Raw genomic sequence first — 19,506 nt, forward strand, 5'->3', positions numbered from 1 at the left:
AACAATTTGTCCAGAGAGCAGCCAAAAGCGTTCAAGACCTTATCATCGTGTCCAAAGATAATGTGGTACTTTATGTATTTTCCATGCGATGCGATTTTCTTACACCGAATCGCCCACTAAGCTATGTGCTTAGTGGGCGATTCGGTGTAAGAAAATCGCATTGCATGCGATTTTTTTTCATGCGATGCGATGCTCCTATGTAATTTATTCACTGCTCTCTGGCCTTGGGTGGTGCGATGAGATTGCATCGCACCTCCCGCAAAATCGCATGTGATCGTATGTGCTTTTATAGGGTGCGATGCCATTTAATGTAGTATACACTTGTATGACATACAATGGGATTTAGGCACCCCCCCCCCCCCCGACTATCCACACCACCCCAAAGCGTGGCGAGCGCAGTGATACCCCCACTATCCACGTCGGCGTGGAGTTGACTCTATATAGTTTGGCGAGCGCACCGGGCCACCGAGCCCGAAGCATGGCGAGCACAGCGTGCCCCGCGAGGGGATGTGAATTACGTTGCATGTATTCCACGTGCACTTACCATGCCTCGGGCTCGGTGGCTCGCTGCGCTCTCCACACTATGTAAAATCAACTCAAGGCGGAGTGGATAGTAGGGGTATGAAAAGGTCGGGAGGACATGTTCCTCTGCGCTCGCCACGCTTCGGGGTGGCGTGGATAGTGGGGGGGTGCCTAAATCCCATTGTATGTCATACAAGTGTATAGTACATTAAAAGGCATCGCACCCTATAAAAATCGCATGCGATTTTGCGGCAGGTGCGATGCAATCACATGCCATCCGACGCGATCTCACCCAAGGCCAGAGAGCATTGAATAAATTACATAGGAAAATAGCATTGCATGCAAAAAATAAAATCACATGCAAAGCGATTTCCCTACGGTGCCGTACGTATGTAAATTGGGTGCTCGGCTAATATACAGTAGAAGAATCAATGATGTTTTGTTCTGCAGACAAAGGGGGTGGAAATGTGTTCGAAAACAAAATGTGGCCCAGCTAGACATATTAATCGGATTGATCAACATACAAAAAAGGAGTTCAAAAAAGAACTAGAAGATATTCTAAATACAGCTGTAGAGGATGGTTTCATTAGTAAAAAAAAAGTTCAGGACTCTTTGGTTCCCACATTTCCAGTCGCAGTTGAAATCCCGACCACCAAAATCCCGGCACTTTGTCTCTCTGTGGGTGTCCACGACACCCACAGAGGGAGAAGCGTAGCGATGCACCAGGCACGCTGCATGGCAAGCGCAGCAAGTCCACAAGGGGGGCACGATCCATGTCCCCCCCTTGTCAGGACTTTGACAGCCGGGATTTCAAACCAATCCCCTCAAAATACATAAAGAACCACAAAATCCTCCAGCTCGCCTGATCATCTCCGCTACCCATTCCTTGTTAAAGCCAACATCCCAATTCCTGGATGCATTAAGTCAACCTGTTATTATGGCACAGAAGACCTTCTCAAAAGGACAAGTCATCTCTATGAAATGATTTATCATTATGCATGGACATACCGCCAGGTGCATTATTGTTCACACTAGATGTGCGCTATTTATATACAGGCACCCCCCCCCCATAAAGCGATGATAATGGCAGTTAATTTTGTATAAAACAGAGAGATTTGATGGTCTTGATATTACATTGTTTACAGTGTTGCTGAAATTAATTCTTTCAAAAAATTTCTTTGAGTATTATGGTAATTACATCTCCAACCAGGTGTGCGATGGGGTCCACTGTGAACAAGCCAACACATTCATGTTTAAACAAGAAAACCTTTGTTTCTGATTGTGATATTTACAAACATATAGCACTATACACAGATGGAGTAGCTCCCATCGGAGCTGCTCCTGGTGATCGAATCGCCAACAGAAGGAAGGGGGTGAGCGCACCATGCGCTCCATTCCGACGGAGCTCTCGCCCCAGCCCCCTGGTTTCTGCCGTCTCCCTGAATTGGAGACGGGCAGGGAAAGCGCTCACCGCCGCCGTGTTGATTCCCAAAACTGGCTGAGAGGCGCTCCATCTGTACACAGTATCATAAGAACTGCTCCTCACTCATATGGACAGGTCCAAAAGCAGTGTTTGAACAACTGGTTGTAAATATTATTTGCAAGAAACAGCACTATCAAAATTACATATTTAACTAGAGAAACCTCAATAAATTATTTGGATGTTCATATTATATTGACAGAAGGCCAGCTACATACATACATCTTTATACCAAGTATGTTTTAACATGCACGTCCCAAATTCGTTATAATAGATTGTCCATGTGGATTATATTACGTAAAAAAAAAAACCTATCAAAACATTTCGTGAACATATGCCGCCACTGACTGCGGGGTGAGCCGGCTTCTTCCACACTAATGACAGCGGGTATCCCCGCTGTTATGCTGCTATAGAAGCACTCAGCTGTGACTGGCTGTAGGCAACTCCATCCCGCAGTCAGTGCGAGGGGAGCCAGTTCACCCTGCAGTAAGTGCGGGGTGAAGCTGCAGCAGAGAGTCAACCCTGGAGCCAGGAATGGTATGTACACTGGTGTATAATTACTGAATGTATTAAAGTTACACTTTTCTCTGTGTGTGTGTGTGTTTTTATTTGAACATTCTTTTTACAGGTGAACTACAAGTCCAAGGGGGCCCATTAACGCCCTGGATGCTGGGACTGTAAAAAGCAATGTTTTTTAAAAGTAATTTTACATAGACCAAGGCTGACCAGTCACGTGAGCATGGTACACCTAGGGGACCTTACGTAAAAAAAAAAAAAAAGTAGTGTCTCCCGGCTGTGGCATGACACTGTGGGCTGTTGGAGTCCGGTGTTGGTTCCAAAATATGGGGGACCACCAGTTTTTTTCGTCCCCCGTATTTTTGGAAACAGGTCTGGCTCAATGAGCCCGGGGCTAGTTATGCTCAGGAGGGAGGACCCCAAGCGTATTGAAGTGAGTTGAAAAATAGACAGTTCAGAATGTGATTTTCGGGGCAAAAAGTGCTTTTTTTACCGCAATTCGCATCCTATTAAGTTAGCGATTTTGGGAAAACGTGTGAAGTCAGCAGTTTTCTGACTGAAAATCACAAAAGTTGAGATCTCATCCCATTAAATGTCACCCGTAGTTACCATTCAATATAGCCACTTTGCTAAAGTACCTGATATAGGGTACAAACCAGAACAATTTGCCCCAAATGACCCAATTTAGATACAATCTCGACCGATTGTATTGGGCATGTTTTGGGCCATTTCTGATCCGATTCCGATCTGATGCGCGGCCCTGCAGGTCTTTAGGTCATTTATCAGATCCTACCTGCAGCAGGTAGCATCTGTAAACGCATTCTATTGGGTATGGGTCGCGATCGGATACAGATCGTGAGCGGGCCGCATGATTGTCTTATGACCTGCATCTTTCTGGTGTGTACCCAGCAATACAGTAATTAGGGTCCATGAACTGCATTAAACGTTTATAACATGAAGTTAAATTATACTGTAAAAGTTATAAATAACATAAAAGTTGCTCCATTGGTATTCAATTTTAACGTTTCTTCATATACTGAATATGTATGCATTTTCTTTATGCACTTAAATAGGAGCCCAGCCTGATTCACATTTATAAACATGTTTTTTCTGCTGCACCGTTTATCCTCTCTAGGCACCCAGCCAGTGGGACATGTAGCGTTGACGCATTAACCTAATGACCTCAGACGCTGGCCAGGTCATGTGGCAACCCAGAAGGACCCTGAGCAGTGGACCGGAGCCTCCTCATTATTTATGACTTATGCTGCTATCACCTTTGCACTTTCAATACATTAGAATATTTAAAAGACCACCGAGAGCCGCCTTGTTTCCTTTGTTATAAATTATATCTATCTACATCCATCTATATATAGTATATATCTATTTTTTTTGTATTTTTTTCCTCTCATTTTGAGACTTTGTACCTGTGAAATCATGACGTGATATATGCGGTTTAAAGACCACTTTATGTAAGTGCAATTGATGAAAAAAAACTTTCACTTTTTAAGACAATATTGCATATGTTGAGTGAACTAGACGCATAACAAAAATCCTTTTGTGTGGTTACATCAAGAACAGAAATTTAGGAAAGTACCTCTTTGAATGTTGCAGTGATTTCACAAGGTGTACAAGGTGACTGTAAAACCTGTGGCAGCGCCATTGTTGGACATCTATTTTTTACATGCTATTTTGTAGCCGGATGAAGGCTCTGTTCATGTCATCATAGGCCGAAGCTGCAAGTGTGTGCGTATAGTGGACCTATTTTGTCTGTACAGATAGAGTGCTGTTTCACTGTGCCTGTGAGGCGAATAATATGGCATTTAAAAGAAAAGGTCACTACGCTACATGGCTAGTTGCGGCTTATTCGCACTAGGCTACATGACATATTGAGGCTAAGTAAAGGATGACACATCTGCAGGTAGGAAAGGAAAGTTATACATTGCCACAGTTGTTTTATGGGATAAAAAAAAAAAAGAAAAAAAAACAGGCAATCTTTGTAATCAGTAAGTGTAAAATGGCTTAAATTAAATTGGAACATTGTTCTTAACTATAAGAGTCAAAATAATGCAAAATAATGCAGATTGTTCATATTACATTGTAATATAATACAGTAAGCCACAAAGAGGCAGCATTACCTCACTTTTATAAGGAATGAAGGTGAAACAAGCAAAAAAAAAAAAAACCGAGCATTTTTAAAAATGAATAATAGCACTAAATAAGCTTAAAAAGTGTTTCAATGGCAGTCAGAAAAATACTTGAAAGACCCCTTGCATAAAGAGTATACAGATAAATATGTATGTATTAAATAGGCAGGGTGGTTAATAGGCACATGCCAGGGTAAGAAGTAGAAATACTGACTTGTGTTCTACTCTATTGGCCTCTATGGCTTTTAAGCCCCTGCTTCAGTGTATTCCTAGGCAAAGATTAAACTACAGATGGGTCAGGTCCCATCCTTGCTGGCGGGTCGCCAGAACGTCTGCGCTGGCGACCCGCCAGCAGCCATGCCAGCGAATGCACTGAGACGCGCACGCGCGTCTCAGTCTCCGTCACCAGCGCGACGGAAACCCTGTCCGTCTCCGCCTCAGAGAGACGGACAGGGTTAGGGGGGGATGCGGGCAGGCGGCGGGGACCCCGGGTTACCGCCGGCAAGCCGGCGGGGACCCGGGGGAACGGATGGAAGCGCCGTCGGAAGGGGACGTGCGCGCGTCCCCTTCTCACCATCACCATGGCGCTGGCGGGGGATGGCGGCTGGCGACGCCAGCGCCATCCCCTGCCAAGATGGGACAAGACCCTGGTGGTTTATAGGTTATAAAAAACAGTCTGCATTTCAACCAGGTAGGCCATTGGGGATGCAGTTAAAATCCCGGCGTTCAGAATCCCGACGCCGGAATCCCGACCACCGAAATCCCGACACTTTCTCCCTCCAGGGGTGTCCACGACACCCCTGGAGGGAGAATAAATTAGCGTGCCGAGCGTAGCGAGCCCGCAAGGGGGGGCGATCCACGTCCCCCCCTTGTTGGAATTTCGGCGGTCGGGATTCCGGCGTCGGGATTTTGAACGGGGCCCGCTGCGTGGCGAGCGCAGCGAGCCTGCAAGGGGGGGGCGATCCACGTCCCCCCCTTGTCGGGATTTTGGCGGTCGCGATTCCGGCGTCGGGATTTTGAACGCCGGGATCCCGACCGCCGGGATTTCATACTGAATCCGGCCATTGCTAGAAGTAAATATAGGAAATGTACAATAAATATTAGTAGTTGATGATTAATTACAGTATGTGAAGCTTAACGCAGCATAGAATTTCAATGTTCCCAATTTCAGCTGAGTTGTAGTTTTGCAAATAATTGCAAAACTACAACTCCCAGTGATAGCATGCGGATGGGCGTCCAGCACAGGGCAAGGTCACACTGCATGCTCGGGTCTCTCCCCGCAAAATATTTCGATCGCGTGACTAGTATCAGAGTGCTTCCCTATACAGAGAAGCCCTCTCCAGCTAAGGGTATCCCTGCGGCTGCACAGCACCAGTAGCTGGACTGCCATGTTTTGGATCACAGCAGATGCTTGTGATGCCACCGCAACCCTCACCTCAAATGGTCTGGACAGCTTTGCGACTGGTGCTGCCCTGAAAAAGCAGCATCATTGCCATCCACTAGCACGTAGACAGTGGTCGCATTTTCCTGAACGCGACCGCAGTTTCAGGGCTCCCACATGTGCTCTCCAGCAGTCTCAGATTAAAAACAAAATCCAGAATAGCAATGTTTGCCCATCTCTGTTCAAGCATGAATAAGTCCATGATTCAGTAGTTTCCTTTTAATGGAACCCATCCATTGTTTTGTTTAATTTAATATCCATTACAGAGGTGTCCTAATATATAATTGCTAGAGTCGCGCCAAACAGACCCTCATGGTGCACCAGATCCAGTGAGGCTCCCATGTTGATTATAAAAGGATTCAACAGAGTCTCCTTGCATTTAAACTAAGATGTGTTTTAATTTAATAACATAAAAATATTAAAGTTGCATGGGTCCAGATAGTGGAATAGTGATAACCTGGACAACCAATCAGCTCCTACCTAACATTTTTCAAACACAGTCTATTTACACTAGAGAAGAGACGTTTAAGGGGGGAGATGCTCAACATGTACAAATATATCAGGGGCCATTATAAGGAACTATCAAACACCCTTTTTTTCTGCTAGAAAGGAATCTAGGACGTGAGGGCACGAGTTTAGATTAGAAGAAAGATCTAGAAAAAAAATATTTTTTTTTTTTACGGTCAGAGCAGTCAGACTTTGGAATTCTCTTCCTGGAGAGGTGGTGTCGGCAGACACTATGGGCAGTATTGAATTAGGCCAATTCGCCATGTTTTGTCATTAAATGCCGTCACAAAAAAGTGTTTCAGCAACAAGAAAAATATAATCTTGTTCATCAGCAAATTGATTTGGAAAAGATAAATACCTAGAACAGGTTACTATACCCTCTTTGTAAAGAAGTTTTCATGCTAGATGTTCTGTTCATATTTACCAGCATATTACATTTGTCCATAAACATATAATTATGATTGGTAACCTAAATATGTCATTTAAATTGTGTTGAACATGGAAATAACCATTAATATTTTTTTGAAGTATGGTATGTCCTGGTAAGAGTGTAAAATATTGCATATTGCTTAAGTGATAAAGTGTTCTGGCTTGTAGTAAGTACAGTACAAAAATGTCACAATAAGCTGTTCATTAATTAATCTATGCATATAAAATAAACATGAAACTTCTAAAATTAACTTTTAACTGGGGCGCAAATAACATGACTTTCCTTCTAAATATTTAGTACATTAAAAAAAAAAAAACTTAAAAACAAAAGGTCGCTGTAATATGAAAAAACAGGCACAGTTTGTTAAATAGTTAATATTTTTCAGTTCCTTCAGTTATTCAACCTTAAATGATCAGGTATATCAAAATTAAATAGAAGCTTCCTAGAGCTTTTAAAAGTGATAAATATTTAGTCATTGAGGGGTATTCATTCAATCCGGTATTCGGACTGTTGGAACGTCCCGACAGTCGGAATCCCAGTCCGTTTCCACTTCACTCGACAAATGTATCGGCTGTCCAGTGTCTGAAAATCAGTGGATTGGCAAAAATGCGGCCATTTTGTTGAAAAACGGTTTGCGGATTAGACAATCCACAGCCGTTTCTGACAATACAGACTCCCGTTCACAGGTGGGTCAGTAGCAGGCAAGACCCGGTTGAAATTGTGAGTCCCAGCCGGGATTGAATACCTTAACTGACAAAATATCGTCAGGCATTGAATACCTGCCATTGTCTTTGAAACTCATTATTCCTGCTTCTATAGGAAACAGATCTTGCAATTCTAATATTTACCTCCTAGGGCCAAATGTAATAGGGTGTGAGAATCAGAAAGTGAGAGATTTTGGGAGAGTCATTTCATTTTTTAAAGCGGCAATCAATTACATGGCAAAATCAACATGGTTCTGCAGTATAAATGATTGATTGCCGCATTAAGAAAATGGGATAACTCTCCCAAAATCTCTCACTTTCTGATTCTCACACCGTACTTCATTTGGCACCTAATTTTGAAAGTAAAATGTCTGTTTTTAAAAGCATAAGGTTGATCTTGTACAGGGATGCTTCTACATGGTGCTTTCTTAAAGAAAGATGTAGATCAGGCATGTCCAACGTTGGCCCTCCAGATGTTGTGAAACTACACATCCTAGCATGCTTTGCCACAGTTTTGCTATTAGAGAATGCTAAAACTATTGCAAAGCATGCTGGGATGTGTAGTTTCACAACATCTGGAGGGCCAACGTTGGACATGCCTGATGTAGATCTAGATCTGCTCAAATGTTCCTGTGCTCCCAGTTAGCAATGAAGGGGAAATTACTATTTCCGGTCACAAAATAGCAAAATCAGCTAAAATGCTTCATGTAGGGTCTTCAGCGCTTAACCCTCCTGTGTGGAAGCAGAGGGGAGCTGCCCTGTCACTATGGAAGCCATTATCTGCTTATAAAAGCTGTTTCTTTCCCTCTGGAAAAGAGACTGGCACGATCCTTCACATACAAACTCATAAAATTTTACAAAAGCAGATATCATAAAATATTTACTATGGATACAAAAGGGAGAGCCTTTTTATACTAAATTACAAATTAGTATATTTACAAATGAGTAGGGCTCAAACGCTGTATATACATCAAAAGTGCTGAGGACACGACCCACTGGTAGTGTGAATATGGAGTACAGTTCTGGGCCCCACACTATAAAAAGAACATCATAGAATTGGAAAAAAACCCAAAGAAGAGCAACTAAGCTAATCAGGGGAATGGAGAATTTAAACTACAAGGAGAGAGATTGAGCACTTTGGGACTATTTACACTAGAGAAGAGACGTTTAAGGGGGGACATGCTCAACATGCACAAATATATCAGGGGCCAATATAAGGAACTGTCAAGCACCCTTTTTACTGCAAGAAAGGAATCTAGGACACGAGGGCACAAGTTTAGATTAGAAGAAAGATTTAGTTCCCTCAAAAGAAATAAATTCTTTGCGGTCAGAGCTGTGGAACTCTCTTCCTGGAGAAGTGAAGTGGTGTCGGCAGCCACAATAAATACGTTCAAAATAAGGTTGGACAAACATTTATTGGATAAAAACATCCAAGGGTACTAATAAGAATCATTTTCTGTCTTTTACAAGGGATAAGCTATTAGAACCTAGGTTAAACTCGATGGACGCAAGTCTTTATTCAGCCTTATCTACTATGTAACTATGATGGATTGAAATGGAGAAATGATCGGTAGCAAGAAAATAACACCTAAATTACAATGCAGAAAGGTGGGGGCACCTGTCTTACATAAAAATAATGGAGACCAGGGATGGGAGGAAGGGGGGTTGATCTCCCCAACATAGCTTCTGCTTTTAAATGATGGGAGTCTTTTGTACTTAATGACAGGTGATCACCTGATAACGCTGACATGCAGTAATCACATATTTTACCCGCTTTATGGACACAACAAAAGGGGTGGGGAGCAGCAGCCAAATAAAAATAAAAAACAACATGAATATGGTGATTTTATTCAGCATCATTGCTGGGGTGCCACTACAGAAATCAGGAACTTCTCCACCGTAACTCACATTATGAATAACCCAAAGAAGACAAAAAGTCCTGTTCACTGTGAAACAGGACTTTTCTCTGCTTCATGAATACACTGCTACTGAAAAAAAAAACAAAGAAATAAAAAATTATGTAGTTCTGCCCTTTATCAAGACAAAAGTATTTATGTCTTGACAAAGGGCATAACAGCCTGAAACATTGACATTAATAGCATTGATATATCTATATATCTCTATCTATCTATCTATCTATATATATATAAAAAAAAGGAGCTGTGTGTACCATTAATGAAGGTATTCAATTAGCCCCAATTTCTTCTACGACCCTCATGGCAGCCATAACACTGGGATGGTCCCTTCCCCCCCAATAGATCAGGCAGGATTTTTTTCTCTGGGACCGCCCACCTTGGGTATAATAGACCCCTCCTTCTTCCCTGTGTCTTTTTTTCCTGTCTTCATTTAGAGAGGACAGAGTAGGATTGTTTGATTGTATTAAGCAGGGTTACCTCTGGTCAGCATGAAGCTGAGTGGGGTGGCTACCCGGGTAGAAGAAGATGCAAGAGGTGCGCCATGGACGCCGTGGAGAATCCGGCTGAGTGGCAGCAGTGAGCGCCATGCAGCGGGCTGGAGATCTGGAGCAGCAGCGGCATCCCAGGTTGAAAAGCCACGGCTGCAAGATGGAGAATTTAAGGCAGAAATGCCCGATCGCGCCTCACTACCGCCCGGCAGTGCCAGGTACACACAGAAAGTTTTCCCACGGAAACACTTGAGAGACTTTTGGTTCCACTCGGCCATCCTGAAAGTGACCTGGTGGCAATGTAACAGTTAAAGCACTGTTTTTAAACCCAGGAAGCTGAGGAGAAATTCATTCAGCAAAGTTTGGTGGTGTGCAGTTGATTGAATACCAGCATGGAGGTGCCTTCTCCCCACAAGCCGGATAATGCCCCTGTGAGGTAAGCCCTTTTTAGATTAGATACTTAGTGCAGTTCTGTCTTATAGAGTGCCTACTTCACCGGTTCATTAAAAGAGGACTTCAAAGCAAAAGTTATTGAATCAACCTGCATGTCATGTGATAAGTCATTTGCATCAGCTCAGAAGAGATCTTTATGTGAAAGTTGTGAAGTGGGACAAACTAATGTGACTAAAAAGGCTGAGCAAACAGATGTGCTCAAGGAGTTAATAACCTGGATGAAAAAGGCGTTTGTATCAAAGGAGGAATTCCTGCAATCACAGTCTTCCAAAAGATCCAGATCCCAGGCTGAGCTCAGTCAGGAAGAGGGCTCTTCAGAAGATTTGGAATGCTTAGAAAATGAGTCCACGGATGAATCAGGAGAGTTAGATGATGTTAGATCCTTTAACTTGGAATTGGTAGAAAGCATGCTTAAAAATATTTATAAGGCAATGAATTATAAGTAAGTGCCAGCTCCTTCTGAGGAGAAGGATCCGCTGTTTGAGGACAGATCCTGGTCCACAACGTGGTGAAGGAAATGATTGCGAAAAAGTGGTCCAATGTAGATAAAAGATTAACTTTGGGGAGCAGAGTGGACAAGATGTATCCTTATAAAGATGATGAATTTCTAGGTTGGTGTTCGATTCCCAAAGTTGATGCAGCGGTTGCCGAACTTACTTCCAGATCTACTATACCACAGCAGCCTTTAAGGATGCCATGGATAGGAAAATTTAAAATTTCTTGCGTAAGGTACATTCTGCATCAGCTGGTTCACTTAAGACTTAAGTCAAGTGTGGCAGTAGCTTCTGTCTCTAGGGCTCTAAGGCTTTGGGCTTCTAATTTGCATACTGATATGGAGGAAAGAATTTCTAAACAGTATTTACTGAGGAAAAAAAAATGTAGTTTGTACTGGCACTGGCTGAAAGACACACTTGAGACAGTATAGTAATTTATAGGTTTTACTGTTTATACCATAAATTATAAAAATATACAATTAAATATACAATACAATTTTAATAAAAATTAATTAAAAGATGACTAATTGTGGGAATCAGTCTCTTCATAAACTTAGTGGTATAATGAATAAAAGTCAAAACCAGCTGAATAAGGGTAGAAATATATTACCATCCTTGTAGGTGATTTTTGTAATCCAATGATTTTTGATGATATGGACCAAATGTTCCCAGTGCTCTATGGTTTTAAGAGCTCAGGACTCCCTTGTAGCTCACCTAGGCATCCATTTCAGGGATTAGGCTAAATCCCACAGCCTCAGCGTGTTTCTTGGATCCAGTTGGTGTGGTGTGCTAATTGTAGGGAGAAGTGGGTAGGTCTCAGGGATGGGTAACCCCTTCAGCGGGTCAAATAATGGTGCTCAAAGCGTTTCCCCGGTTAGGTAGGTATCCGGCTTCCTCAGGAGTATTTACTGAGGAGTTTAGAGATAATGCAAAAATCTATTGATTATCTCTTTGAAGCCTCGCTTGACGTGGTTTCCTTTGCATCTAAAATCGATGGCAGCAGGAGTAACAACGAGAAGAGCTTTTGTGGCTTTAACCTTGGAGTGCAGATGCCAACTCTAAGTTAACAACTTTACTCTTTGAAGGCAAGTTTGTTTGGTTCAAAACTGGATATGATGATACAGAAAATATCTGGTGGGAAATCAGTCCGTTTACCACAAGACAGAAGGAATCGATTCCCATATCCGGTATCGACTAAACAGTCATATAAAGAGGCCAAGAGTTACCATCCAGGTAGACCTTATTACAGGAAGGGGAACCCAAACACCTAGCGTCAGTCCTTTCCGCAGAACTTTTGTGAAAATTCCAATCCGAGAGAGAAGGAAAATTATGACTATTGGCAAGGGATAGAAGTTGGGGCCAGACTTCTTCAATTTGCAGAGAGATGGGAGAGTTTGGAAAAAGACAAATGGGTACTGAACATTGTACATCAAGGTTATTGCATCAAATTTGCAAAATGTCCCAGCCAGAGCAGATTCATGAAGTCAAGGGTACCAAAGGAGCCAGAAGAGAAGCATGCACTCTTCTGAAGATAGAACAGCTTCTAGAGGTAAAAGCTATAGAATTGATATCAGAAGATTAACACAGAACAGGTAAAAAAGACCAATGGAGGGTTCAGAACCATCTTAGGACTTGAACCGCTTCATAAAGCGGATAAAATTCAGGATGGAAAGTCTGAGTTCCATAGTGGCTGGGATAAGAAAAGAAGATTATCTGGCATCTATAGATCTCAGAGATGCGTACTACCATATACCGATAAATCTGAGACACAGAAACTTCCTAAGGTTTACATTAGCGGATCAGCATTTCCAGTTCACATGTCTACCCTTTGGTCTGAAGACATCACCAAGAGTGTTTACAAAAGTATTTATTACATTAATTGCAGAACTAAGGAAACAGAGAGTGCAAATCTGGCCTTTCTTGGACGATCTGCTGATAGCGGGGGACACTTGACTATGAAGATCTTACAAAGACAAGGTTGGATCATAAACAAGATAAAAAAGTCAACTATGTCCAACACAAAGAATTCAGTTCTTAGGAGTGTTGATAGATACCCAGAAGTATTCAATTGCCCTTTCACCAGAAAGATGCCTAAGGATACAAAATCTAGCAAGGTTGATCTTGCAAAGAAGAAAGTTTCCCCTAATTCTAGCTGTTTAGCTAGTAGGTATGATGGCAGGTAGGTAGTAGGTAAGATGGCTAGTAGGTATGATGGAATATGAGGAAACTCTAATGGTATTTACTTCCACTATTACGAAGAGGATACAGCGATCATCACTTAATATCTCTAAATCATCTGGTAAGAAAATCGTTGGAATGGTGGACACACGGTTTAGGAGTCAGAAGTTCCAAACTCAAAAACCCGGTCTTTCTAGTACTTACCACAGATGCCAGTCTGACAGTTTGGGGTGCACGTCGAGGGTGTGTCAGTCCAAGGGACGTGGTCCTCGGAAGAAGCACAGAACTTGTCAAATGTAAGAGAATTACAAGAGGTTTGGGAAGCAATACGCCTTCTGAGAAGATAAATTCACAAATCACATCTCAGGATCATGTCTGACAATGTAACAGTGGTATCCCACATAAATCACCAAGGGGGTACCAGAAGCAAGAAATTGATGAAGTTGTCAGGAGACATAATGACCTGGGCAGAAAGAAATCTGAGATCCAATTCAGCTGTGTACATACCAAGCAAGAAGAATGTGGTAGCAGACTTTTTGAGCCGGAAGAAAGTATCCCCAGGAGAATGGGAACTGAACGAAGTGTTTCTAGAGATAGAGAATCAATTCGGGATGCCAGAAGTGGACTTGATGGACAGTTATTCCAAAAGAAAGGTGAACAACTTCTTCTCAAAATCTTATCATCCTCAAGCGTTGGCATTGGACACGTTTACAGTACAATGGAACTTCAATCTGGGATACATATTTCCTCCCTTTCCTATGATAAACAAAGTACAGAAAAAGTAAGAGAAGACCAAGTACAAGTGATGGCGATACTACCATATTGGCCAAGAAGAGCTTGGTACTCGAATGTCAGTACAAAAACCTTGGACATTACCAAGCAGAACAGACCTGTTAAATCAGGGTCCCGTGCTCCATCTAGACCCAGCGACATTGTGTCTAAAGTCGTGGAAATTGAACAGCAGATTCTGAGGCCTTATAATTTGTCTCCACAAGTATTAGAGATGATGCTGAAAGCTAGGAAGGATGTTTCCTCTTTAGCTTACTACAAAACTTGGAATAAATTCATTAATTGGGGACAGTTTGTAAGAGATTTCTCCTGTATTTCGACTGACAAGGTGTTTCAGTTCCTGTTCGAAGGTGTCAGATGGGAATAGCTTCTGCTACCATTAAGGCACAGATCTCAGCTCCCAGTGTGCTGCTGGACAGACCTTTATCAGAGGAAAGGTTGATAAAAAGATTTGGTAGAGCTATGAAAAGAATCCGAACTCCAGTTAAATCATGGGATTTAAATTTGTTACTTACAGTCTTGACAAAACAACCCTTTGAGACTTTAATGGAGATTCCATTGAATTTGCCATACCTGGAAAGTGGTATTTCTCGTGGCGATCACGTCAGCAAGAAGGGTAAGCAAACTACAAGCTTTATGGATAGAAGAACCTTACCTGGTGATCTTTCCAGGCAGGGTGGTACTAAGAACGCACCCAGATTTCGTACCCAAAGTAGTGTCTGCTTTTCATCTTAATCAGGAGATAACCTTGCCCAATTTCTATCCTGAGCCACTGAATGAAGAACAAGTAGCATGGCATACGTTAGATCTTGTCAGAGCAATATCTATGTATCTGGAAAGAACTAAAATCTTTAGATCCAATAAGCACCTGTTTGTGATTCTGGAAGGAATAAGAAAAGGGAATGCACCTGTAAACAGATGATATCTCGTTGGATCAGGGAGACTATTCTATTCGCTTACAAGCAAGAGGACAAGATGGCGCCCCCTATTGTACAGGCACATTCTACTCGGGCAGTTTCCACTTCCTGGGCTAATAAGGTGAAGGCTTCGGTGATGGAGATTGCAGAGCGAAAACTTGGTCTTCAGTCCATACCTTTTCAAATCATTATGCTCTTGATATTTCTCTTGCCCACTTTGGGAAGCATGTTCTACAGGAGGCACTGTCTGGTTGACTATCTTCTCAGTAATAAATATTTTACATGCAGTATTTAGCCCTCCCGTGTATTTACTTGGGTATGTCCCAGTGTTATGGCTGCCATGGGGATCATAAGAAAGAGGCAAATTATACTCACCGATAATTCGTTTTTCTTCTGAGAGATCCCATGGCAGACACTGGTTTCCCTCCCTTGTGTTCTATGATGTTTTTTTTCTAGGGACCATGATTACGGAGACACTCAAAAGACACATGGAAGATGGCGGTTCAAGAGCAAAAAAATCCTGTCTGATCTATTGGGGGGGGGAAGGGAACATCCCAGTGTTATGGCTGCCATGGGATCTCTTGGAAGAAAAAGGAATTATCGGTGAGTATAATTCACCTCTATTTTAACTATGTCGAAAACACAGCGATAGCCTAGGACTTTTTCACAAATTTTAGCTTTCAGGCATTCACACAGAATCCTGGCAAAGGGCCCGATACTATAACTCAGGATCATATGGAACATTTTAAATTAGTGGAGGTCTGTAAAAGTGTGATGGAAAGGAAAGAAACACGACTTTTCTTGATACAAAAAAAAAAAGGACTTAATGGAAGATACCATTTCCCGTTTATGCAAAACCAATTAAGATTGAAAAAAATTAAAATAAAAACACTGCATGGAGGGGTCTGGCAGCTAACCTGTAAAAATTAAGCATTTATGAAGAACCATTAGCACAAATTGTAGGAGTGCCCTCATTTAGCATCAGGAGGCAAGAAAGGGTCTGTATTGCAGACACCTACATGAAGAATAGTCCAATCTTACACTCAGAAAGTAAGAGTGAGTCGTTAGGACATATAAATGTATAATTTAGTGGAGAAATAGAAATCTGCCTTCACTGCACATTTCCATTATGCCTTACACAGACTAGAATACATGGATGGATACATAGCATTGAGAGAAGGCAAGAAAAGCGCTCCCTGACAGAGCAGAGGGAGAAGGCAGAATAGAGGAATTAGAGATTGTACAAGAGATTCAAATTAATCTTGCAATTTACACATCACAATACTACTATATTGAAATACTGTACGTACAGTGTTGAAATTGTAAATATAAAAACAAACAATATAAAATCTTAAAAACAATAATGATTTAGTCTAAAGTCAATTTTCAGAGTCTGGATTACCTTGAGAGACTTTGCTATTTCTACGTGGTTATCATAAACCAGGACATCTATGGTTAGGTTCTGTAGCCGACTGATAGTATTCCGGTCTCCTTCAAGGGCATAATCTTCTACCAACACTTTCCATGTTGTAGAAGTACATGTGGTACCATCCCATACCTGAAAGAAAATGGGGCAAATGATGCCATTCACAAATCTAAAAAAAAAACCACCACAACATAAAATGCACACATGCCACTTACTGTATTTCTAAATGTTAACATTTATAATAGACCTGTGTCATTTACATAACCTTTACTGCAGCAATGTATAAATTATATGCACTCCAATGCTTGAACTTCATACAGTAATAGGTACTAATGGCCTCCTACTACGATTGTTACATTGGTGAATTTGTTGAACACCACATTTAAAGCAAATAAAAAAATGCATAAAAACAACCAAATTTTTTTTTTTAGGCATTTATACATGGAGTAAATAAAATTATTTGTTTTTACACTTGCTTTTGAGCTAAAAAAGAAAGCAATTTTTGCTTAAGCCACAGCTTTTAAAATACATTTGCATTGAAAGGATTGCAATCACTTCTCGGAGCAGTGTATTAGCATCCGATCCCCCTGAGCCGCCCCAGACTTTTCAGGTGGCAGGATCACATGCGGTCCTTCTGCATGTGATGTATCACATGCGATCCCCATTCTCTGCACGCATGAGTATGATCTCTGGCTCCGACCCGTAGGGGACCTCGCATCATATTGGATGTTAACAGAGATCTGATTTGGACACTTTTCACCCAATTCGTCAGCCATTGGAATCGGGTGAATCTATGCCAAATCGGACCGGTGTATGGGTACCTTATCTTATCCGTACCCTCCTGCCACAAGCACGGACAAAAAGATAGCATGCTGTCCTAAATATGTATATTTTCAGATGTAAATTGAAGGATCCCCCTCTTCAAGGCTACAATAGATAAAGTATGCCACATTCAAGCTAAGGCAGATCATGAACTTCTGTCCTGTAAGCAATCATGGAATAGATGACAAGGTTGGATAATCTTGAAAAACAGGATGGCATATCAAGTTAACCCCTTCCCGACATTTGACGTACATTTACGTCATGGTCGGGAAGTACTTCCCGACACATGGCATAAATGTACGTCATGGCTTTAAACTGTCACCGCGTCTATAGACGCGGTGACAGTTTAAACATGTCTGCTGTCCCTGACAGCAGACATGTCCCTGCATGCCCAGGGGGGGCTGCGATGCCGCCCCCCCGTCGGCGATCGCTGTGATTGGCTGTTCAGTGTGAACAGCCAATTACAGCGTTTTCTGTGTCACCGGCGAATAACGTTCGCCGGTGACACAGGGATCGGAGGTGATTGGTGCTGTAAAGTACAGCACCAATCACCACGGGGTGTAAGGGTGACACTGGTGTCACCCCACCTCACCCCGCCCGCCCCCAAAGGCCGTGATTGGTTCGTCGGACCGACGAACCAATCACAGCCATGGAGGGGGATTTAAACTAACGGTGACTGCACTGCAGACGCCATTCCGGTCTGGAATTGCGTGCAGTGCGGTCACCGTACCTAGCTGCCGTGATATACTGACCTGATCCTTGCAAAATACTTACCTGATCACTGCTTGTAGCGTGCTGGATGCTTCCTGGATCCTGTTACTACTTGTGACTTCCTGTGTTGTGCTGCTGCAGTGTAATAGCGTTAGATAGAGAGAGATAGAAAGATAGAGAGAGATAGTGTCAGAGAGTGCTATATTTTGTGCTGCTGCAATGTGATAGAGTTATAGATAGAGAGATAGAGAGAGATAGAGAGATAGAGAGAGATAGAGAGATAGTGACAGATTGTGCTATATATTTTTTATATAACTGACTGCTGCCCCCCCTTTTGTGCTGATCAGTATAAATTAACTGATCAGCAACTTTTTGGGGGCGCAGGTTTTTTTTTTAATATATATACCTGTCAGTGCTGCTGCTGCAGTGTCATAGAGTGATAGATAGTGAGAGATAGAGAGATAGAGAGAGATAGTGACAGAGAGTGATAGAGAGTGCTATATTTTGTGTCTGCTGCCCCCCTTTTGTGCACCCCCAGCAACTTTTTGGGGGTGCAGGGGTTATTTTTTATATATATAACTGTCAGTGCTGCTGCTGCAGTGTCATAGAGTGATAGATAGTGAGAGATAGATAGATAGAGAGAGAGATAGTGACAGAGAGTGATAGAGAGTGCTATATTTTGTGTCTGCTGCCCCCGCCTTTTGTGCTGATCACTATATCTGAGGTGATCAGCAACTTTTTGGGGGTGCAGAGGTTTTTTTTTTTATATATACCTGTCAGTTGCTGCCAGTTGCACCAAAGGTTGTGCACCTGCTGCCCCTCACTGGTAATCAGTGTCGCATCAGTGATCACCTTTTTTTTTTTTTGAGGGTGCTGTGGGGTCTTTTTTTAATTTTTTTTTTACACACACTGTGATTTTGTGGGTGTCCTGTGGCCACTGTGCGCTGATCAGTGACGTACATCACTGATCAGCTTTTTCGGCACAGGGTTGATCTATTTTTTTTTTTTTTATCAAATTCCTGTTGCCTTTGAGCGCTGTTCAGTGACGGACGTTACTGACCAACATCTGTGCTCAATTTTTGTCGCAGGACCTTTTTTTTTTTTTTTTTAACCCCTTCAATTTTTTTTTTTTTAACCCCATCAATTTTTTTTTTTTTATTGGGATCAAATTCCTGTATAAAGTATTTTTTTTTTCTGCACTACATACACACTACACACTACATACCCCCCTGGTTGAAATAAAGTTTGTACCCCCCCTACACTATACACGTGTTGAAACATTTCACTACCAGAAACAGAAAAATAAAAATGGCATCCCAAATGTCATCCCAGTCATCCAGAAGAATGTATTCAGCGGAGGAGGCATATGCCATGCTTGCCTCTGACTCTGACACAGCCAGTGAGGCAAGCGGGGAATTTGAAGGATTCATCTTAAGCTCCTCTTCCTCCTCTAGTGATGAGGGACCCCCTCAAAGACGCCCCCGTAGAGCAGCTGAGACCCCCCCCCAATAATTGATCTAGTATGGACCCCACCACCAGACAATTTTGAGCCCCAGGTTCCTGAGTTT

General features: G+C 42.2%; 1 protein-coding gene across 2 annotated transcripts in view; it reads right to left on the reverse strand.

Moving 5' to 3' along the window:
* POT1 (protection of telomeres 1) overlaps positions 1-19,506 on the reverse strand; it is a 109,771-nt gene that overhangs the window by 66,191 nt on the left and 24,074 nt on the right. For both annotated transcript variants that reach the window (XM_083182857.1, XM_083182856.1), the window contains exon 5: positions 16,382-16,537. In XM_083182857.1, coding sequence (XP_083038983.1) covers positions 16,382-16,537 — 156 coding nt within the window. The remainder of the gene's footprint in view (positions 1-16,381; positions 16,538-19,506) is intronic.

This window comes from Crinia signifera, chromosome 4, assembly GCF_055691185.1.
Source record: "Crinia signifera chromosome 4, ASM5569118v1, whole genome shotgun sequence".
In the NCBI taxonomy this organism is placed as follows: domain Eukaryota; kingdom Metazoa; phylum Chordata; class Amphibia; order Anura; family Myobatrachidae; genus Crinia; species Crinia signifera.